The 24295-nt window shown below is 45.9% G+C and overlaps 1 protein-coding gene across 1 annotated transcript in view; it reads right to left on the reverse strand.

Annotated features, from left to right (window-relative positions):
- Positions 1-1730: 1730 nt before the first annotated feature.
- ESF1 (ESF1 nucleolar pre-rRNA processing protein homolog) overlaps positions 1731-24295 on the reverse strand; it is a 62558-nt gene continuing 39993 nt past the window's right edge. Inside the window, exons 13-14 of the mRNA XM_069954392.1 lie at positions 8896-9039; positions 1731-2591 (exon numbers count right to left, since the gene is read on the reverse strand). Coding sequence (XP_069810493.1) covers positions 2283-2591; positions 8896-9039 — 453 coding nt within the window. The 3' untranslated portion in view covers positions 1731-2282. The remainder of the gene's footprint in view (positions 2592-8895; positions 9040-24295) is intronic.

The raw sequence follows: 24295 nt of genomic DNA on the forward strand, positions 1-24295 counted from the left end.
AGGACTGGAGGACGGGCGCAGAAGACCACCGCCGACTGTCCTCAGACCAGAGAGAGGAGAGGAGGGGAAGCGCCGGAGCGTAATGGCGGCCGCCGGAAGTGGAGTCAGGGCCGGGCGCACTCACCACCGGAGCTCGGAGGGGACCACCGGAGGATGCGCTGCTCCCAGGAGACGGCAGGGAGGACCGGAGGACTGTGCAGGTATCGCTGCCTCCCGCGGTGAGTTTCTTGTGCGGCGCGCACGCTGCTGCCGCCCCGTCCGTCACACTAGGCCGCGGGGTCAGAGGATCCACCGCAGGGCACCGCCAGCCTCCGGGATTGTCGGGAGGAGTACGGGGATCTCCGGACACCACAGGGGGGTGAGCTGGGGCCGAGGGGGGGAGCCCGTTCAGGATATTTTCAGGAGAATGAGTCAGGGAAAGCAGGAGCTCTCAGGAAGCACGTCTGCCTCAGGCAGCCATCAGACCACGCCCCCCGCAGCACATTTAGCCTTTATCTACAACTGCCCTTACAAAGTGTACCTGTAATTATTCACCATCTTCAACCAAAACAGGTCACGGGTCTCCTGCTCACTTGAGAAGCTGCCCAGCAAGTGAAACATGATCCATCATATGGGCAAGAGATAAAAGTCAGTAACATGGCAAGAAGACATCATTGAATCGGTTTAAAGAGGATGTACCATCAGGTACGGTGCCGTGGTCCGTCTTTTGAACCACGGCCCGGTATAATTTTAATGTTTTAAGGAGATTAATAAACTGATTTATACAGTTTTCAGTTTTTTTATGGCGATTGTCTTTTTGTAGGCTAATCATTGTTGTGGCCTAGGGCAGGCCTCGGGATCATTATGAGGGTATATGCACACAGAGTAATTCTGTCAGAAAACTCTGTGCGGAATCTGCTGCTCGTCCCCGACATGTCAATTCTTTGGGCGGACAGCAGAATTCGCCGGAGCATATAATGGAGCCTATAGAGCCGGCAGAGGGGAGCGGGAGCGCACGGGGACGAGCAGCAGATTCCACACTGAGTTTTCTGACAGAATTACTCCATGTGTATATACCCTTAGAAGGACAATTATCTTGCAAAAAAATGGCCAGATGCGAATAAATTTATTCGCAAATGCCTGTTTTGCGAATATTCACGTTTGGCCATTTTCCGCCCGGTAAACCAGGGGGGCGAGGAGGGGGCGAAGAGGGGGCGTTACGGGGTGGGGTGGGGGGGGTCACAGACTCAGGGTCCGCTTAATTCATCATTTTTTTCCCCAAAAAAATATTCAGTAAACCTGCTCCAGCTCTGAGCTGGCGTAGGTTTCCTGGTGCGCGCACTGGTGCACACGGGATTTATGTAGAGGCAGATAGACAAATCTCTGTACCGTCGGAGCTTCGGGGACATTTTTAAGTCTGGTGCAAAAAACGCCTGACCTAATAAATGTCCACTTAGCTATAATGTGATGTGAATGATATATATACTCTATCTGTTGAATGTATATGTAGAAACTAGAGATGAGCGAACCTGGAGCATGCTCGAGTCCATCCGAACGCGAACTTTCGGCATTTGATTAGCGGTGGCTGCTGAACTTGGATAAAGCCCTAAGGCTATGTGGAAAACATGGATACAGCCATTGACTATATCCATGTTTTCCAGACAACCTTAGAGCTTTATCCAAGTTCAGCAGCCAACGCTAATCAAATACCGAACGTTCGGGTTCGGATGGACTCTAACCCGAACCCGGTTCGCTCATCTCTAGTAGAAACACTTTGTATCATATTGTGTGATATACCCATAGATCCTAAATGATGATATGTAGTGCACTTTTAACTACTTTTCGCCTAGATTAGGTCTGTATACCATTTAGTGAGATGGAATAGCATTGCATATATAGATATACATATACATATATATTTATTACCAGTCAGCACTCCCTGTTTTTTTAGGCATGCGTAGTAACAGAACTTGAACTGAATTCTACTATTCAACTTTATAAGGAAAGACTTGATGGGAAAAAGGTATTTTTTATGTTAGAAACATTTAGAAAAGCAAAGCTAGATGCTCTCTGCATATCAATGCATACATTTTTTAAGGGGAATATCCAGGATCAGAAAAACACAGCTACGCTCTTGAAAAAACAGCACCCGCCCTGTCCTCAGGATGTGTGCGGTATTACAATTCAGCTTCATTCACTTTAATGCAACTGATCTGCAAAACCCCACACCCAAACGTATCAGGAAGCTCTGTGATGCGGGCTGCTCCTCATTCTCTGACACATACACGTCCAAGGGTCAACAGCTATTTGGTTTTCTGTTTTTTTGAAGCTTGAAATTGCTGGGTTTTATTCTTTATGGATTTGAGCAGTGCCGACAGAGCTGGATCCACTGCTTTTTTCCCAGATGGTCCCGTTTTATCGCCAGTCTCCAATGTTTCCTGCTGTCTCTTTATAGTCTCTGTATAATTCTTCTGCTCCCGTTCTCTCCTTCGTGCCTTTTCTTCCAATACTCGGTCCATGGCTTTGGTTTTCTTGAAGTTAGGATCTGAAGGGTCGACGTTGTACAAATGGGACGTGTACATGGCCTGGAATCTGGAATCTTCAACGTTTATCTGCAGTAAACAAAATAAGTAGGATTTATTTTACACAATGTCATTTATCATCCTAGAAACATGGAACACTGCAGGGCGAAGGCAAATAACATAGCTTTTATGCACCCAAGCATGTGGCAGCAAAACCTACACACTAGGGACAAGCAAGCCTTCCTGTTACCTGCAGGGGTGAAAAAAACCTCTTTATAATGGTCCTATAAGCGATTTTTAGCAATTAACGATAAACGATCGCAAACGAGATTGTTTATCGATAACCTAAAATCGTTCACCGTATTACACAGAACGATAGTCGTTAGTTACAATCGTTGCTACGATTGTTTACTCCATATGATCCCAGCAAAAGATGGAACGATTTGGAATTACAATGAACGATAAGTGTACGAATGTGGAATTAAGAGAGAATGAATGCAGAATTACAGCGAACGATTAACAATGATTTTAGGGTCACATCTAAATCAACGATTAGTGCCACACGAGTGATATTTGAATTGTTGCCTGCAATTAAACTGGACGATTATCGTTTAAATTCGAATGATATGATTTTCCGCACGATAATCGTCCCATGTAATAGGGCCCTAAGACTTCATCCAGGAAAGCTGAGCGTGTATTGGATTATACAATTTAACTTTATCTATGATCCGGGATAGGATCGCTTGCAAACCAATGATAATAATTTGACACAGTGCAGCTTTTGTTTGGAGTATTTTAAGACACTGTCTCAGCCATCCTTGATATATAACAGGCCCTGAATTGGATTAATCCAGCAAGACAAGGCCAACAGCTTTGTCACGCCTGTCCACTAACAGGGAGGCCGCAATCTCCCTATAGTTGGGGTGTCCTAAAGGTCCTCTCACATTTAAGTCTATTGTAGGCTGAACCCGCCACTCACAGCCATCAGTCTAGCGTACATGGGGCCATTTTGAAATGCCATCAAATGATGATGCTGGTGGTGTTAGGGGGTTGGCCGTGATGGAAAATCCTGGCCACCCCTTTGCTCAGAAAGAGATAAGCAGCAGCGAGAGGGCTCTTGCAGCGGCTTACCATTTCCCATAGACAACAGAGGATAGCTGTGCCGAGCGCTCTTGTGTATGGGCAGGAGGGGCAGCAGGTGGGTTGAAGGTGTATGGCTACCTTAAGACAGAACTTTACCCACATTATCTATAGAGGGAAGGTAAAGTTTCCTTTAGCCCTTCTAATTGTAAACTTACTACACACGAGCTAGGACGTCCCAACGTACACCACGGAGGAGGTAAGAATTTGCGCCTTCTTCATGGCGTATGTCAGGGGCGCACATTTACTGAATGCCCCTCTAATTGTTTGTGAACATTCAATGAGCCCTAAAGACTATGGCTTGATAGGGATTGTAGTTTTACAACAGATGGAGGGCCACAAGTTAGACACCGGTAGAAAAGGTGTCAAACCCATTTCATTTGAATAGATTTTAGAGAAAACCTCTGCCCGTATGCATTGGCGGCTACTGGTCCCGGTCCAAGAATTCTACTACAGCAGTGAAATGAATGACCATGGATGGGAGCAAAGAAACTATGTTGGCAATATGTTTTGTTGAGTTTACCAAGCGCCACCAATGTTGTAATAAGCCAGTAAATGACTTGTATAAACCTTAGTGCTTAGTGATCTCATGTATTGTAATCAAATACACACTTCCTTATGTTATGTGGCCTGGATAAAAGCAGCTGGAATTCAGTTCTACGTCTTTCTATGATCAAGGAACTCAAAATTGTCTTCACATTTCCTCCAACACTTATAGATCAACAGTGATAGGTATCATATATTGGCCAGAAAGACCACTTCACCCCAAGTACCATGATGTCCTATTACATCATGGTGGTGTTAAAGGGGTTATCCAGCGCTACAAAAACATGGCCACTTTTGCACCACTCTTGTCTCCAGTTCAGGTGTGGTTTGCAATTAAGCTCTATTTACTTCAATAAAACTGAGTTTCAAACCCCACCCAACTTGGAGACAAGAGAGGTGCAAAAGTGGCCATGTGGACCTGGGCTAAGGGGCCTATTCCACGGCAGCGATAATCGGCAGAATCAGCCCCATTCATCCCGATTCGGCCGATTATCTCTCGGTGGTATAGAGAAAACGATCAGCCGATGATCGTGTCATCGGCTGATCGTTTATTTAAAGCCAGGCCTAAAATCATCGTTCCCCCACCGCGCATCCTTACGGTGGAATAGCGGTGCGCGGCGGGCGACCGACGATTTGAGAGGCAGCAGCATACATTACCTAGCAGGACTTCTCCTCCGCTCCGTGTTCCTCCCTGGGTCCCGCGGCACAGCATCAGCAGCTCTGGAGCGGCCTGACCGAGCAGTCAGACCGCTCAGCCAATCACAGGCCAGGACCGCTGCGGCCAGTGACTGGCTGAGCGGTCTGACAGCTCAGTCAGGCCGCTCCAGAGCTGCTGTCCCAGCAGCTCTCGCTCAACATTCATCGGGCGTGGAATAGGCCCAGTAAACGAGTGCCGATCTAGCAGATCAGCGCTCGTTTACATCGTTGATCGGGCCCCCATCGGCCCGTGAAATAGGACCCAAAGGCAGTCAGTTTTTCCATCCGTTTTGTGTGCATCCATTTAGAACAGTTCTTCCATTAACTTTCATTATTAAAAAAAAAAAAAAAAAAACGGATCAAAACGTACCCTATGTTTTTGAGTACGTTAAAAAATTGGACCTGTTTTTATCCCCTTTTTATCCTTTTGTATAATAGAATTCAATGGAAAGACAGATCAAACTGGATGCACACAAATAAATCTGTTTTTTCATCCGGTTTTAATCCGTTTTGCAAAAAACGGATGAAAAAAACAGACAACAAAAAATTCAGTTTAAACCCAGCCTAAGCCTGCTTAAGAATAGTGGGAAAGTTTTCCATTGCACCCCACATAAATTCTGGGTTGTGCAATAATAATAATAATAGGATTATTAGTAATTTATAACATGTACTATAAATTATATAAAAACGATCCCTCAAAAAAAACAACTAATGTTCAGATTTGCAGGTAGACTTGAAAAATCGTTCTTTGCTGCACAGCACCCATCAGCTCAGCCAATATAATACCGTGCTTGTGCTATACTTGTCTAGTTCTCAAATAAAATAGGGAAAAATCTGTGCAACAATAGATGTGATATAAAGCAAGTTTGCAATTTACATGCATTATTTTTTTTAGTTATTATGGAAAACACGGCACTTTCTGTTTTCTGGCTTTTTTTTTTTTTTTCTCAAAAAGAGTCAGAAAACAGGTAGTCTTGTGTAACCCAAATCATCTGAGCGCTCGCAGAGAGAAGGCAGTCATGTGATTGATAGACACATTCCCGTAATGGCGGGAATACATGTGTTTAGTCTGGTTTCTTCAATCAGCACAAGTCTAAAAATCTGCCTTCAGGAGACTGGACCTGGATTTCTGGTAAGTATAGCTTTTTCTTACAGCATGATAACAGCAACAAAAATAACGAATCTATATTGCAAACTTGCTTTATTTCATATATACTGTTGATTTAGATTTTGAAAGTTCTAATGACAGTGACACTTTAAACAGAGACAGGCTCCCTTTTACAGTAATATATTATTCATTCTGAACAGCTCTGCTGTATCAGACGAGTCATTATTATAATGGGTCTCTGTGTCATTGGATGGTCTCTGGTGGCTTAACTGATAGATCTCTACCTATGCAAATAAGGTGAGATCTGTCAATCACAGCTGGCAGGGTGCGGAGGAGCAACCTGGGACCACCTTGATAACCCTGAGCCCCATTGCTGACCAACGTTATATTGATACCGCCTTAGGAACAGAACAATAATGATTTATACAGCATTGTGATAAAGAAGCCTATTCTGACTTTATACTGCCAATGGTCATGAGAGTAGCAAGAGGCTCTCTTAATGGGGTACTCCAGTGAAAAATCCCCAAATCCACTGGTGCCAGAAAGGTATACAAATTTGTAAATTATTTCTATTTAAAAAATCTCAAATCTTCCAGTACTTATCAGCTGCTGTATGTCCTGGAGGAAGTGGTATATTCTTTCAAGTCTGACACAGTGCTCTCTGCTGCCACCTCTGGCTATGACAGGAACTGTCCAGGGCACAGAGATCTTTATAGCTATTGCTACTGCTCTGGACAGTTCAAGTAACAGATAGAGGAGGCAGCAGAAAGCACTGTGTCAGACTGGAAAGAATACACCACTTCCTGCAGGACAGCTGGTATTCCATCTGAATAATAATAATAATAATAAAAAAGGTACCACTAAGTAGAATAAGATACGTTTGCTACCACATGCAAATGGGGTCTAAACAAACAGTCCACAGCAAAAAACAAACAGGCATATAAATGGTTATAGCACAAATAACCCAAGAAGACCATTGATACAATCTCGGAAGAAAACAGGGAGAAACATTATTATATTTCTGCTAAAATTAGGAAAATTACGTCTGAGAGCAAAGAAAACACATGGTGCTTTGTGGGCAGGAGGAAGAGAACAAAACGAGACAACAATAGCTGTGTGTTTTATTTCCCCTTCAGAAGAATGCTATAATAAAATGTCTGGTTGGATGGATCCTTCCCAAACTCTAACCAGCTTACTCCCTGGCTGCATAAGGCTTTTATTTAGGATATTGAAGTATGTCTGTATTATGCCCCGGCATCAACCACAGGCCGAGTGTATAATATCCTCCATCTAACGCTCTCCTGTCATGAGAACACGGACAGCTTAAGAGGCTGATACTATTTCAAACAAAAAACTGTGGTCTCTTGTTCTGTGCCATGATCACGCCAGAAATTATACAGAAACTAATGAATTTCACTAAAACTCAAGCTACAAGTTCATCCAGCGGGAAATATTAGCAAAAAGTAACACAGCAAAAAAAGAAAAAATCTCTCTAAAACGGAACCGCTACAAACTAAATGTGACTTAAAGGAGTTGTCTAAAATTAAAAAAAAAAAAAATAATAAATAGATCTTGTTTTACAAAAATGCCACTCCTGTCCATGGGCATCCATAAATCTACCATTGCAGTTTATTTCAATTTTATGGAAAAGTACGGTGAAAATTCTTATTTCAGTATTGTATTGCCCCCAAAAAGTTATACAAACCCCCAATATACACTTATTACAGGAAATGCACATAAAGCGTTTTTTTCCCTGCACTTACTACTGCATCAAGGCTTCACTTCCTGGATAACATGGTGATGTCACTTCCTGGATAACATGGTGATGTCACTTCCTGGATAACATGGTGATGTCACTTCCTGGATAACATGGTGAAGTCACGACCCGACTCCCAGAGCGGTGCGGGCTGTGGCTGCTGGAGAGGATGATGGGAGAGGATGATGGCAGGGGGATGCTCAGTGTCCCTGCAGTGCCCTGTGTCCCTCAGTGTCCCCCTGCCATCATCCTCTCCAGCAGCCACGGCCCGCACAGCTCTGAGAGTCGGGTCATGACGTCACCATGTTATCCAGAAAGTGACATCACCATGTTATCCAGGAAGTGACATCACCATGTTATCCAGGAAGTGACATCACCATGTTATCCAGGAAGTGAAGCCTTGATGCAGTAGTAAGTGCAGGGGAAAAAAGCACTTTATAAGCATTTCCTGTAATAAGTGTTATTGGGGATTTGAATAACTTTTGGCGGGGCAATATAATACTTTAATAAAATGGAATATGACATCAGAAATGGAGCTATTGTTTAAATATTTTTCATATTACTATCAATATTATAAAATAATCCTGAAATCGTAATAAAAAATAATTAAATAAATAAAAAATATAAAAAATAAATAAATAAAACAAAAAAATTGACAAATCAGAAAATAGAAATAGATTGGAAAACAAACAACATATTTCAGGATCTATTTCAATAGAACAGTTAAACTGGTGAAATATATTAATTTTAAATGAATGGGACTGAGCATAACTTGAGTCTGTCCGAACCTGGAAGTCTCTGCATTTGGTTACTGGTGGCTGAAGAAGTTGGATGCAGCCCTAGGGCTGTCAGGAAAACATGGATACAGCCATAGGCTAATATCTACCTATCTACAGATATGGGCAATACAATGGGTTAGTGGTTAGCGCTGTTGCATTGCAACAGTTTTTGGTTCCAAGCAGAGTGTGTATATTCATTCCCCTCCACTGGAAAAACATATAGTTTCCCTGGCTGATGTGTATATGATAGAGAATTTAATCAGTGAAGTCTAGTGTAGAGAAGCTGTGTCTGCATTATAAATGAAGGGTTCTGCACCATGCACAATACAGTGGATTATAAATGTGATGGTCTCCATAAGTAACCCATACCTCAAACTCATCTTGCACTAATTTATCCTTCTTCAGCTTCTTCTTCTTACTGCGACTTAAGTTTTGCTGCTCCACAATCTTATCATAATTGAAATGTTTCCGGTCGTCCTCAACATCGTCCATCATGAGCAATGCCATTTCTGCCTAAAAAGGAAAAGGAAAACTATCACATCGCTGTTATTAGACGAGGGGAAGAATCATTCAGTGCAAAATAATAATTCATGCAGTCCTGTAGGTCCGTGGCTCTGGCCTTAAAGGGATATTCCCATCTGTATAACATGTCATAATTGTAGGGGGTCTAAAATCCCAGATCAGAAACGAAAGGACCGAAGCTACTTAAACTTTTCGCAAATGTTCCCACAACGACTTGAAGTTCCGCCCGTCTCATCCAGCGCCATCCGCCCAAAGAATTCTGTGTAATGCAGTTAAAAATACTAACACTGGAATCAAAGATGCTAAAAATATTAAACGTTTTGATTGACTGGGATCTTGGTGTTGGGACCCCCAGTGACTGATAGATAAAAACCAGCACGCTGCAAGAGACTGGCTTCATTGTAAGCATATGAAACCCCTCAACAAGTCACATCAAGCGGCGAGCCAGGGAGTGAAGTACACTTCCGTGTGCTTCTCCCTGCTTTATCTAATGATCCGTAAGGGTCTGATTGGTTTATCAACTTTTGACATGTCTCCACAACCTAGAAGCAAGAAATCCAACAGCATCCAAGTGGAATAATCTTCAATTGTTTATTGAAGGATCAAGTTTACAATATGACGTTTCAGCTCACAATGAGACTTTGTCAAGGCTCATTGTAAGCCAAAATGTCATACTGTAAACTTGATCCTTTAATAAACACTTAAAGTAACACTGTCATCCCCTTTTTGCAGTATGACATCTCTACACAGGTGTAAAGGGTAAATTTAGCAGTTTTCATACCTTATTTTATATCATACGTCATTGGGATACCTGGGTGTAGCTTCACGGCCGAATTGCTACTTAGCCACGCCCCTCAGTGACGTGATCACCGCATAGGCCCCGCCCCCTCAGCATTCATCGGAAGGGCCGGCCTAAAGGTCTAGGCCCCACCCTACTCGATTGGCCCACACCAATGGCCGCTGCTAAGGGGGCGTGGCCCATGTGATGATGACGTCACGGAGGGGCGTGGTTAAGTGGCACTTCGGCCGTGAAGCCCCGCCCAGGTATCCCAATCCCAGATGATAAAAGATCACTTTTTAATTGAACAAGCACCATGACGTATGATATAAAATAAGTTATGAAAACTGCACCATTTACCCATTAAACCTGTGTAGAGCAGTCATAATGCAAAAAGGGGGGACAGTGTCACTTCAAGGATTATTCCAATTGGATGCTGTTGGACTCCTTGCTTCCAGATACTTCACTTGGGATTGTAGACCAACCAGCGGGCATCCTACAATATCTGTCATTTTTGGACTTCTGGTCCTGTTTGACTTTCCTTCTGTTTTTCTAGATGTCTCTACAACCTGTGAAAAGTTTTTTTTTAAAGTGACAGGGACACAAGCTTATGGGCTTCCCGTACATCTTATGTTTCCATTAGCTGGGTGGTATCTAACACAAGCATGTGCCTTATAGAGATCCAACATAGGAAAATTCCACAGCTCCTTGTAGTGGTAAGGAAAACTTTATTGGTACATACAAAAATAAATAAAAGCTTCTTTAAATGCGCTGCCCCTAGATGCCCGATGTGCATTTTTACTGCCAAAAACACCTCTTTTGTGTCCCACACCACAGGGAGCTCTTTTAAGATCAAGAACTTCATTAATTGCGCTAGTACACATGTGGTGTACTTGGCGGAATGTTCCTCCTGTCGTGTACAATATGTGGGGTCCACCGTGAGGAAACTTAAGGTTCGCTTTGCTGAACACATGCGTGATATTCGCTCCACAACTACCTTCCTTGGGAATAAATCCATGTCTGGTTTATCCAGACATTTTCACCAATGTCACGAGGGCGACGCTAGTACCCTCAAAATAATAGCCATAGAAAAAGTAAATAAACCCTTAAGGGGAGGGGATTGGGTTAAGCTTCTCAGAAAAAGGGAAGCATATTGGATACTTAACCTGGCCACACGTTTCTCACAGGGCATGAATCTTAAGACAGATTTATTCTACATCTTTTGAGTTTCATAAATGTATCCACCTGTATCCTTTTTGCTCTGGTATTTGCTTCATTTGCCTGGTCATTATTTACATGTTCTGTTACTATACAGTCATTACTTATTTGTTATTTATAATACATGTATTTGCCATGCATTTTATGTAGCTCCTCGGCCATGCTTCGAGGGGGGCGTTTCTTTCTCTCTCCTACCCCTCAGGGGGAGGGGCTAGTGGGAATAGGTACATCCTACAAACTATATAAAGGTTCACTATGTAGTATACTCATTGCCATGATTAAGGAGGGCTGCCTCCGCAACGCGTCGGCGCGGTTTTAATCAGTTTTTATTTATTTTTGTATGTACCAATAAAGTTTTCCTTACCACTACAAGGAGCTGTGGACTTTTCCTATGTTGGATTTGCATATACGGGACACGGCCCGCACCTTTATTCACGTGCTCCAGCTTTCCTGAGAACCGTGCTACGTATGCATCTCTACTCGTGTGGGGTGAGCTGATTCCCAAGATTTTTGTACCATATTGCCTTATAGAGAGGCTGTCTATGGTACAGCAGATAGATCTTTGAATGATGCAGCGGCTGGCACTATCAACAAAATGCTACTAACGCAGAGCTGAATGGACCGATATGAAGAAAAAGGAAATGTGACAGCTGCTCGGGTAGCATGGTTGGAGAGATAGGTATTAATAGGAGATGTATAGAGATGAGCGAACCTGGAGCATGCTCGAGTCGATCCAAACCCGAACTTTCGGCATTTGATTAGCGGTGGCTGCTGAAGTTGGATAAAGCCCTACGGCTATGTGGAAATCATGGATATAGTCATTGGCTGTATCCATGTTTTCCAGACAACCTTAGAGCTTTATCCAAGTTCAGCAGCCCAAGCTAATCAAATACCGAATGTTCGGGTTCGGATCAACTCGAACCCGAACCTGGTTTGCTTATCTCTAGAGATGTATATAAATGAAGTTCTCGCACTCGCCGACCTCCTCTGCTCACAGCAGGTTTATTGGGGAATAAATCCATGCACGCTGTTCTGAGGAAGGGAGAGTGTCTCCCAAACAACATGTTAACCTCGTGCTTTTCTTTTTTTTTTTTTTTTTTTTTAAACTCTTTATTTAGAGAAAGAGCAGGGAAAACCAACAACACACTGGAGCGTCCAAACATGTAAGAGAATATGTGCTCGAGATCAACACAAATGGCACGGACATAACCAAAACAATATACTGTATAACAATTACATATAACAGAATACAGAGAGAAAAGGGATCACAGAGCAGTGAACCTTATACAAAACACACCAGGCATCGCCAGCATCCCCCACATCCCTCAATTTTTTTTTTTTTTGCTTTTTCCCTTAAGGGAAAATAGAGTAAGGAAGAACAGGGACGGGGATCCTGTACCCTAAAAGGGCCCGCCCCCGGGGTCTAAGAGGGGAAAGAGAAGGCCAGATGAGCCAAGAGAAAGTGAAGAGGGTCAAAGGGGGAAGAGGAGGCAGGGAGGAAAGAAAGGAAGGGGTAAAGGATGAGACGGAGGGAAGGGGGACTCCTCCCCCCCGCCCGAGGCACAACCAAAAAGCCCCCATCCCCACGGTGTCTAGAAGGAGAGGATCAACCAGGGGTAAGGACCATACTGAATATCCTAGCCTGGGTTCCCGAGGAGGGCAGCGTATTCAGCTGTACCCCGGAACTCCAGCCACGCCATCCATGTTTGGGTGAACCGTTTGTTCGAGTTCATCAGGGAAGAGGTAAGATCCTCCATAAGCATTAGGTCATTCACCCTGGAGATCCAGAGAGACACCGGTGGGGCCATGGTCTTTTTCCAGTAAAGGGGGATGCACGCACGAGCAGCCATCACCAAAAAGCACAGCAAGGAACGTTTGTACCTGCGGGTCGGGATATCACAATGGTGCAGGAGGAACAACGCAGGGGACAGCTCCGAGGAAAAATTGGTGATCTTCCGAATCAGGTTATGGACTGAGTCCCAAAAGGGACGCAGAGCGTCACACGTCCAAAAAATGTGGAGGTGGGAGCCCTCCTCCGCGCCACAGCGCCAGCACATGGGATCAACATGTGGCCAGATGGCATGTAGGCGGGTAGGCACCCTGTACCAACGGGTAAGAATTTTGTAGCCCGCTTCCTGATACCCTGAGTTCATGGACGACTTGTGGACCAGGAGGAGGACCCTGTCACGTTGGGGGTCAGTAAGTGTCAGGTTCAGGTCAGATTCCCATTTTAGCAAAAAATCGGGATGGTCCTGGTTCGGGGGGGAGATCAGGAGTGAATACGTGAGGGATAGCGAATGTCTGAGCGGGTCCTTATCCAAACACATCGCTTCAAACGGCGTCCTGGAGGAGCCAAATAAGGACGGCGTCGGAAGCGAGAGCAAGAAATGGCGAAGTTGTTGTATACGCCAAGGGCCCAACGGCATTGGTTCTGCAATCTCTTCCAGGGCATTCGGGGAGAGCCACTCAGCCCGCGATAGGAAGTCCTGAGCTCTGAGCTTACCGTGTTTGACCCAAGTGCGGAACACAGGGTCCTCCAGCCCTGGGGGAAAGGATGGATTCCCTAGGACAGGGAAGCAAGGTGACCCGGGAGGTAGGAGATGTTGTCTGCTAGTAGTGGTCGCGCAGGCTAACAGCGTGGGGCCGATTGTCGGGTGAGTTCTTAGGGCGTGCGCATTAGACAAATGAATCCATGGCAGGCAAGCGAGGGGGGCAACGGCAAAGGACTGCTCCAGGGCAACCCATGGCTTAAAAGTAGAGTGTCTGCACCAGTCCACCACACGCGTGAGCAAAGCTGCTTGGTGGTATAGACGGATATCCGGGAGGCCCACCCCCCCACGAGACTTGGGTTGGCACAGGAGGGACCTCCGCAATCGAGAGGCCTTATTATTCCAGACAAATTTGATTTGCAGGGATACCAGGGCTTTGAAAAAGGAGGGTGGAATGGACACAGGCACACACTGGAATCTGTACAAGAGCTTGGGGAGAATATTCATTTTCAGGATGGCACAACGGCCAAACCAGGAGAAGTAACCCCTGGACCATTCCGAACAGCTAGCCTGAATACTGGCCAGGAGGGGGGGAAAGTTCAGCTCATACAGTCTTCTGAGGTCAGAAGGAAGGGATATGCCCAAGTATTTAAGGGCGCCGGACGCCCATCTGAAGCGGAAGGAGGAGCGGAGCGCAGACACCACCCTGTCCGATAGACCCACGTTCATAGCCTCCGACTTGCTAAAATTAATTTTGAAGTTGGATAGGTGGGAGAAGACGTCCATCTCGTTAATAAGAGAGGGTAAAGAAATAGCTGGGTTAGAAACAAAAAAGAGCAGGTCATCGGCATAAGCGGCCACTTTATGGATGGTGTTGCGCACCGGGACTCCCCCCACATCAGTGTTGGCACGTATCCTGCAAAGGAACGGCTCCAAGGTGAGTATGAAAATGAGGGGTGACAAGGGGCACCCTTGTCTAGTACCGTTCCTAATGTGGAAGTCTCCCGATAGGAGGCCATTCACCCTGACCCTAGCAGATGGTGTGTGATAAAGGGCGAGAATCCAATTCAGGAAGCCCCGTCCCAGGCCAATGTAAGAGAGCGTCTCCGACATAAAAGACCAATTCACACGATCAAATGCTTTCTCAGCATCGGTGGAGAGGACCATGAGTGGAAGGTCCCGGGACTTGGCCACATGAAGAAGATTAATCGCCCTGACGGTATTGTCTCTCGCTTCCCTGCAGGGCATAAAGCCCACTTGGTCCGGGTGAATCACCTCCCCCAGGAGCCCCACAAGTCTGGTGGCAAGGATCTTAGAAAAAAGCTTTAGATCAGCGTTAAGGAGAGAGATCGGGCGGTAACTACTACATAGTGCCACGTCCTTCCCCTCCTTAGGGATGACCACAATATGTGCTCGAGTAGCGTCCCGAGGCAATTCTCCCCCCGCGGCCAAGGAGTTGAAGGCAGACAAAAAATGTGGGGATAACTTCCCAAGAAACATTTTATAATAGCCCAGGGTAAACCCGTCCGGGCCAGGCGCTTTGCCCGTCTGAGACTCCTTGACCGCCAGGGTGAGCTCCTCTCCAGTTATGGGGGCCTCTAACGCCTCTGCAGCCTCCGTTGCAAGCCGAGGCATCCCCGAACTCAAAAGATATTGTCTGATGCGTTCCTGGAAGCCCCGACCCGTGGTGTTAGGGTTCGAATTATCTATGTGGTATAGCGCAGCATAGAAATCCTTGAAGGCATTTGCAATATCAGACGGCATGTGTAGGGGGACTTGGGCAGCGGAAAGTATCTTCGGTATGTAGGAACGAGCCTGTTGCACTCTAAGAGCCCGAGCCAGCGCCCGCCCCGGCTTGCCGCCATGTTCATAGTAATATCTCTTGCACTTCGATAGAGTGGCTTTTGCCTTGTGCTGTAAGTGAGCTCTCAGCTCCTCTCTCTTAGACAGCAATGTGGCAGTAGCGTCTGGGTCCTGCGCTCTTTTATGCGCAACCTCAAGATCTTTAAGTTGGGACAGTAAACGTTCAGTCTTAGCCATGTGTTCTTTTTTTAGTCTGGAACCGTGCTTTATGAGCACGCCCCTCACTACACATTTATGCGCTTCCCACAGTGTCAAGGGAGAAACCTCGGAGGAAAAGTTTTCTTGGAAATAATTTTCCAACGAGTTCTGGACATCCGTCCGAACCAAGGGGTCCTGCAGGAGGGACGAGTTTAGTTTCCATTGCCACTGTGCGGCTCGCAATGGGGGTAGGTCTAGCGTGATTGTCACTAAGGCATGGTCTGAAAAGGTTATACTGTCAATGGATGATGTCCTAGCTAGGGAGAGGTCCCTATGACGAAGTAAAAAATAGTCAAGTCTGGAGTAGGAGTTATGGGCTGGGGAGTAGAAGTTATAGTCTCTGTCAGATGGGTGACCTAGGCGCCATATATCTACCAGGCGATGGTCGTGTAGCGTTTGTCGGAATCGGCGTAGCATAGCGAGGCTAAGGTGTGAGGACCCGGAAGATGTGTCTACCGACGGGTCAAGGGTCACATTAAAGTCCCCTCCTACCACAAGGGTCCCTTCCACAAAGTCGTCCATGGAGTCAAGCATGGTGGCAAGTGCTTGCGCCTGTCCCACATTGGGGAGGTACAGTGAGGCGAATGTAAAGACGTGTGAAGCAATGCGCCCCTTAAGGAGCACCATCCTACCTGCATCGTCCCTCCTGGTATCCATGTGTTCCCACGGAAGAGTTTTGGATATCAGAATGCTTGACCCACATGATTTCGGGTTAGGAGAAAAGCTGTGGTAGGCAAAAGGAAAATATGTGTTAGAGATGGAGACTGGTTGGGATTCCATCATATGTGTCTCCTGCAGGAAGGCTACGTGCAGTTTTTGTTTCCGCAGGAAGTTGGCTAAGATGGAACGCTTGCCCTGGTCGTGCAGCCCCTTCACATTCAAGGAGCCCACCCGGAGATCGACCTGTGGTGAGGACATGGTGTCAGGCGCGAGGGGGGGGGGGGGGGGGGGGAAGGGGGAGGAGGGGAAGGTAGGGGACAAGGTAGGAGGGGAGAAGGGTAGGGACAGGTGAAGCAGAGGAGGGAAGGGGGTAATAGGACAAGCTACCCCGTTCAACCCAAAACGGGTAGGGACTGGGAGAAAAGAAGAAGCAAGGAGAGAGTATTAGCTGCCAAAGGCAGAAGAAGAACAGGTAAGAAGAGAAGATGGGCAGCGCCCGAAAGAATCTTCACCGAAGACCACCTAACTGAGGTCCCCGAGAAGAGAAGGAAAAGGTAGAGCGCAGAAAACCATGGGGAGAGCCGTATCCAGCGACCGCCACAACTGGCGAGAACGTTCTCCGAGGAAACACTGCACCCCCCCGAAAAAACGGAGAGGGGCAGTGCTCCACGGGGCACAATGCTTAGCGGAGTAGCGAAACCTTAAATGAACAGCTATCTATCCTAGAAACAAATGTGGTGGGGTCTAAGTGGGAGCCCCACATCCAGTGGTGTATAACCGTGTGGGTGATGCGAGGTCCCTAATTGAGAAACTGTAAGGCACATTTAGACAGGGCAGAGAGATGACATGGGGTAAACATGGAGGGGAAACAAAAATATCCAGTCAGAAGCCCCCACAAAAGACTACACCACAAACAAACATAGGGCAGGGGGGACACCCGTCACACCGAACTGAAGTCCAGCAGACCCCTGAGAGAGTTCGGCAGTCAGGCCTCACTTGGCAGTGGCGCGGATAAGTCCGGGCCCGAGTTAAAGTCCAGCGGAGGCGGTGGCGCCAGTGGAGCTTCCAACAGGAACGATGAGCGGCGGCGGCGCCGTCCTTGAGGTACTGGCGGACGATCCAGGGACAGCCAGTCGGGAATAGAGATCGGTGGGACCCCGAGGAAGGCGAACAGGCTCGGCAGCTCGTCCGGACAGCGGAGCAGGAAGGTATTCTCCTGTTTCTTCACAATGACATGAAAGGGATGGCCCCATCTATACGAGGCTCCCGCTTCTCGTATGGTCCCTAAGAGAGGCTGCAAGGACCTGCGCATGGAGAGGGTGCGGGAGGAAACATCAGGGAATAGGCGGATAGTCGCATCCTCAAAGTTTATCTCCCCGTAATCCCGTGCAGCTCGTAGAATGGCCTCCTTGTCCACATAATAATGTAGTCTGCACAGGATATCCCTGGGCGGTCCATCTGCAGATTGGGTTCTCGCCACACGGTGCACCCGGTCTATCACATAGGTGGCGTCTGCGGGGCGACGGGTAATAAGATTGAAGATGGCGGGGACCCGAGATAGTAGGTCATCCTGCGGGCCACGTTCAGGAAGGCCCTTCAGCCGGACGTTGTTGCGTCTCCCTCGGTTCTCCTGATCGTCCACTAAAAGGGCCATAGCTTGCAAATGGCTCCGGGAGCGGGCGGAATCAGCTTCTAGGGAGGAGACTCTGGAGGTGAGGGCGGCTATGGCGTCTTCCGCAGACGAGGTGCGGACGTCTAATGCTGTCACGTCTTCCCTCACAGCCTCTAACGCTTGCTGCTATGCAGCCTCTATTCGCTGCAGTACCTGGTCCAGGTCTTGCTTGGAGGGGAGGGCTTGTATTAGGCTGCGAAGCAGCTGTAACTCACTGTGCACAATGGCGGAGGGTGAGTCCTGCAGCACGTGTCCAGAGGGGTCCGTGTCCATCGCCCCTAGTGTCGGGGGAGACCCTCTAGCAGGCGGATAACAGTCCAGGGTCTCGGCATTGGCAGAACCGGAGGGAAGCTGGTCACCCCAAGCCTCTGAGGAAGCATCAGGATTAAACTCCGCGGTGCTATGCTGTGAGGAGGAGGCCGGCGCCATGTTGCTGCGCATGGGGGCCTGCAGCGCTGCCGGGGACGGCCTGAAGAAACGGTCAATGCCAGGTGTGGAGGTGGTAGACCTGGTCAACGGGCGGGTCAGGGGGTCTGCAGGGATGCCCTGAGGCTTGGGCATGACAGATAGCCGGTATTAGTATCCGCTGACGATGTCTGCAGGCGGCCGCTGGAACGGAGCTCCAGTGAAACACGTCTTCACGGCTCCATCGCTAAGCCACGCCCCCAACCTCGTGCTTTTCTGAATAAAGTGCAATCTGTTCTCCTACACGTTGGTGCAACTGTCTGCATACAGTGGCAGCGCTGGATCTTCGTACCCGATTTTTTTCTCCTCTCTCCAAGCAACACTGTCACTACGGGCCCCCAATCCGGGAGTATCCCGTCCGTGGGTTCATCTAGCTTTGGCAGCCACTGTTTGCTTTCACCACTTTCTTCAGCCGTAAGGTGCAACGTATCCAGTACCCCTAAGTAGGGTGATACGCTTCAAGCCCAAGTGGCTACCAGGTGAGCGCATTACCTCTCTCACTCTCTCATCCACCCTCTGGTATCACACCAGGCGCCGGTGCCTTGTCCTTTTTTTTCTTTTTCAGGGAATAAATCCAGGGAGGGGAACAGATGAAGTAGGTACAGGTATCCTGGGATAGCAATATCGGGATTACTCTCTTCTTTTTGGCCGGAAGAAGGGCGTAATCCCGAAACAGCTGTCCCAGGATACACGCCTGAACCTGCCTCCCTATATTCATGCTCCAACAAACCTGCTGTGACCAGAGGAAGAACTTTATCTATATACTTCCTCTACAGCACATAAATCACTTCTGTACAGGTAACTGGGCAGATATTGTGTCCGCTAGCTGCTTAAACAGAAGAGGATGAAATAACAGGAACAAGCAAATTTAGTATGGAATACTAAATATACTTAATTGTGTGCTGCTGGTACCACGCTAGATTTAGTGTAGGCGTGAAGCTATTTCGCTGAACCTCAAGTCTCTGATGAGGGTTTATCCTAATGTACTTCCTGTCCGCAAGTTCTGGTCCACCAACAACTTCTATGGACAATCACAACTAAATTGTTCTTACAGATGGTGCATGTGGGAACAGCAAATTTCCATGTACTGTAATACGATAGAATGAACTGTAATCTAGTGATGTTTGTTAGCGTAAATCAGCAGAAATGTGCCGTACAGGATCACTGTCAGTAACGCGACCACTTCCTCGTCAGTCGGTAATTTCATTAGCCGGCAGTGTAAACACTCCTGATGCAGACAAAGGTGTCTGACCGAATAGACCAGGCCAATACATAAATCCTCTGTCATGTGTTTACCCGTTTGAAACAAACCATGAAATGTATCATTACACACTGCAGTGGTTTTGTGATCCGGTTGCCAGTCCACAGGCATGTTGCTGAAAAAAAAAATTTCATTTCACTTTCCAGCATTACACAGCAACCCTGTTTTTCCCTTAACTAGCCATAAAATTCAATCTCTCTCAGTATTCCCATTGTTTGTATTTTTTTTTTGTTTTTTCTTTCGCCCTCTAGCAGCCTCGCAGGATTACTTTGGGTTTCCCTCCCACTGAGGTTCTGGTTCACATTTATACAGTACATGAGAAAAAAGTGAACTGATTTAGCACAGGTACGATCACTCCGACTGTATAAGTGGAGCAGCCATGATGCCATTAGTGAGGCAGAAAACACCAGACACCCTTAGCCAGACAACATGGAAATATTAGTTGTCACACAGCCCGCAGCTAATAAGGCCCGTATACACCGATCCATAAGTCTAATACATTGGTGCTCATTTGATAAGCCCTTACACCGACTGATCAGTTGCAGGTCAGGCAGCAGTAACGATAATTTGTGTGCTCCTTTAAATTTCTCATAGTTGGGCGCACATCTCACTGTTATTTATTTAGCCTCTGCCAAACCATGTCTAAGTTTAAAAATTTCCTGGGTTGGAAGAGTTGCGTCCTTTAAAGTGTTTTGCTTATCTAAAATTTTATATTTGTATCGCACCCTTTCTATATCTATTTCTTCTGGCTTTTTTTTTTTTTTTTTTACACAAAACTCCATAGGGTGATGTCTCGCTTCATATGGCAATATAAAAAAACCCAGACTGGCTTTCGTTCTAATGCGCAATTGGTGAAAACCCACCGAGGTATCATGATGGGTGCAAATCGAATCTTACCATGTCACTCCCTGGAGCAGTCATTCTCTATGGGTGTCGGACTCATCTCTGGAGAATGCGCCCACGGCTTCCGACAGGCTTCCTTTAAGTGACACTTCCACTTAGATGCCTCTAGGCGACCTTCCATTATCTTTTCTATAATGACTTACCCAGAGCTTGATTCGTCTCGTTGGATTAATAAGGGCATACACAAAGTGGATCAACTGAGAGTTGGGGAAGTATTATCCACCTTTCATGGTCTTCAGAAAAAGTTCTCCCTGCCTAAGGGTGTCTTCACACGTACCAGATCACAACGGACTTCACGTTGTGAGTTCCGCAGCCAAATCCGATGCGATTCCTGTTACTGTATCATATACAAAACAGCTCACATATTGAGTCAGCGCTTAAAACTATTCTACGGTGGTACTATACCTCGGATCGTTGGGCAATAATTTACCATACAGCCTCTAACCATTGCTGGAGGGGCTGTGGACAATTGGGATCTCCCTCTCTCATATTCTGTGATTTTGCCCATGTATTGATACATATTGGGCTGAAAGCAAACACCTCTTCTCTGTGATCTTTCCCACTCTCTCCTCTTGGAGTCCACAATTATTTTAATGTTTTATTATTAATATTAGTTAAGGCCATCCCTCCCCCATCGAGAATGTTCATAATCTTTAAAATTTTGCTGACCAGATATTGGAAGTCAAACACCCTACTGTGCAACAAGCAGTGGTAACTGCTAAATTAATACTACGTACACATATGGAAGGTTATATCATTGGGGAGACAATCCATCTCTTTCTTTAATGATGTATGGGACCCTGCTTACCAAACTTTAGAATAGTGGATCTTTGGGTTATAGAGATGAGCAAACCTGGAGCATGCTCGAGTCGATCCGAACCCGAACTTTCGGCATTTGATTAGCGGTGGCTGCTGAACTTGGATAAAGCCCTAAGGCTATGTGGAAAACATGGATATAGTCATTGGCTGTCTCCATGTTTTCCAGACAACCTTAGAGCTTTATCCAAGTTCAGCAGCCCCAGCTAATCAAATACCGAACGTTCGGGTTAGGACTCGAGCCCGAACCCGGTTCGCTCATCTCTAGTTATAAACCTTTATTACTTTGCTTTCATGCTATAAATTATCATACTAAGAACTTCCCAAATTGGTTGAAACGTACCAGGCCTAAGACCTGATGTTTTGTTTTGATTTTATTTCCTTTGTTATACTCTATTTCAGTTTTCTGTTGATCTGTTGGGAAGCGCTTTACGTAGTGCCAATTGTACAAATCTGCTAATGTATCAAGCATGTTATGTTAAAAAATTTACTTTAAAAAAATTCAATAAAAGCTGTTATCTAGTTGTGTCTCCAGCAGAAAGCAGCAGCTCAGAACTGGGGGAAGGAGACTGAATAGATAAGTATGGAATGAATAGTAAATCTCATGGGCAGCAACATATGAAAAGTTATGATTGAGTGTAATACCTCTTTAAGCTACATGGGACTTTGCTTAGACCAAAAAAGTGTATAACTGGCTGTTGTACGACTATGATAGAGGTGGTTGTTAATTTAAAAGAAAATAAAACAACTAAATATCAAAACAATAATAAAAATCTATTTAAAAAAAGGCCCAGACAGCCCCTTTAAATGTCTCAACAGAAAACCTTGTCGCGATATGAAATTGCAATCTCTGTGTACCATAACTAAAGCTGTCGTGTAGCTCTGGCCTAAGACTATGTTCACACAGGTTTTTTGCTTGTTTTTTGTTTCATAAAACAAAGTTCTTACAGCTAAAAACAGATCCAAAAAGGAGGAGCGTGGACAGGTAAGCATAATCATCTTATTGTTTTCTATCCACCAGCAGTGATATTGCTCAATGCTGGATAATCCCTTACCTATACAATACCATGTGCCTATAAATACAATTTTGGCACACTACCCCTGCCTAAAGTAAACCAACTAACTTGGCGCAGTAGCAGACTGTGTGAGTTTGCACTGTATTAATAGATTCCCTGAAATGTGTTTGCAAAATGCATAACATTACATTTACAAATGTAAAAAATACTGATTTTTTTAATCTCCTTTGCACAAAAATCTATGACTTTTACCTGTTTCCCAATGCTGTCACCATTTTTCAAAAAGGTGGTTCAGGTATGATCTGTTCAACCCCCCCCCCCTCCAAACACCAACATCTTTTACACACACACACACACACAAAATTATGCCAGAACATTACTCCCGCTCTTAGCTTGTACGTGGATGGTGAGAAAAATGTATCAAATTTAAGAGGCTCCAATTTACTTAATTTGGCGCACTTAAATTTAGACGGGCATAAAAAATAAATGTTTTTACTCCGTTCGCCCTAGGGTAAAACTGACTTGTTATATATGTTCCTTAAGTTGTTACGATTACAACAATATGTAACATGTATAACTTTTATTTGATGGCTTGTAAAAAATTAAAACCTTTTAAAGAAAATATATGTTCCTTAAAATCGCTCCATTCCCAGGCTTATAGCGCTTTTATCCTTTGGTCTATGGGTCTGTGTGAGGTGTCATTTTTTGCGCCATGATGTGATCTTTCTATCGGTACCTTGATTGCGCATAAACGACTTATTGATCGCTTTTTATTACAATTATTCTGGATTTGATGCGACCAAAAATGCGCAATTTTGCACTTTGGGATTTTTTTGCGCTGACGCCGTTTACCGTGTGAGATCAGGAATGTGATTAATTAATAGTTCGGGCGATTACGCACGCGGCAATAGCAAACATGTTTGTTTATTTATTTATTTTTATTTATAAAATGGGGAAAGGGGGGTGATTCAGACTTTTATTAGGGGAGGGGATTTTGTGTTATTAAAAATAAATTTTTCTTTTACTTTACACATATACTAGAAGCCCCCCTGGGGGACTTCTAGTATATGCACTCTGATCTCTCATAGAGATCCATGCAGTATAGTTATACTGCATGAATCCATAAGATCGGTGTTCTATTGCTTTTGGCTGCTGCAGCCGAAAGCAATAGAATGCCAAGCCGGGATCAGCGCCATTACGGCACAGACCCCGGCCCGGGATGGATGCGGGGATCGCCCCCCCGCAATCGCGCCGCGGGGGAGGGGGGGGCGATCCCCCAACTAGACCACCAGGGATGGATATGAGCAAGTATTTAGAAGCAGCTGTCAACTTTGACAGCTGCTTCTAAGTACTTAATTAGCGGGCACGACGATCGAACCGTGCCCGCTAATAGCCGCGATCCCGGGCTACATGCGGCACCCGGGATCGCGGCAGTTCAGAGGGGGGGGGTCGCCGCGCGACCCCCCTCTGAACTCCCATAGCGGCAGGAGGACGTTCAGTAACGTCCTGGTGCAGCTATGGGTTAAACCAAATAATTATCGTCCGTCACTGCAAATAATCGACCAAGGCCCTAAGAGTTCTTTTATATTGCCTGACGGGAGACAGCCAACAAGCTCCAATCAGCGAGTAATGTGAGACCTGTTTAAACTCACTGTTCTCTTTTAATGTTAGCTGTTGTGTAGGATTGTCAGCAAAACAACACACAATTGGGCAATGTTCAGACCTCGTAAGATAACGGGCAGTCTCATTAAGCATCATCTTGGCCAGTACTGCAGTACCGGCTGAATGATCTTTAGCACCGCAGAGTTCTGATGCGAGCGCATCCGTGCGCGCCCTCATTAGAACTCTCCACTGCACACTATGGAGCTTGCGTCCGGAACCGTTAGCTCCATAGTGTGCACTGACAGG

Source organism: Dendropsophus ebraccatus, chromosome 15 (genome assembly GCF_027789765.1).
Source record: "Dendropsophus ebraccatus isolate aDenEbr1 chromosome 15, aDenEbr1.pat, whole genome shotgun sequence".
Classification (NCBI taxonomy): domain Eukaryota; kingdom Metazoa; phylum Chordata; class Amphibia; order Anura; family Hylidae; genus Dendropsophus; species Dendropsophus ebraccatus.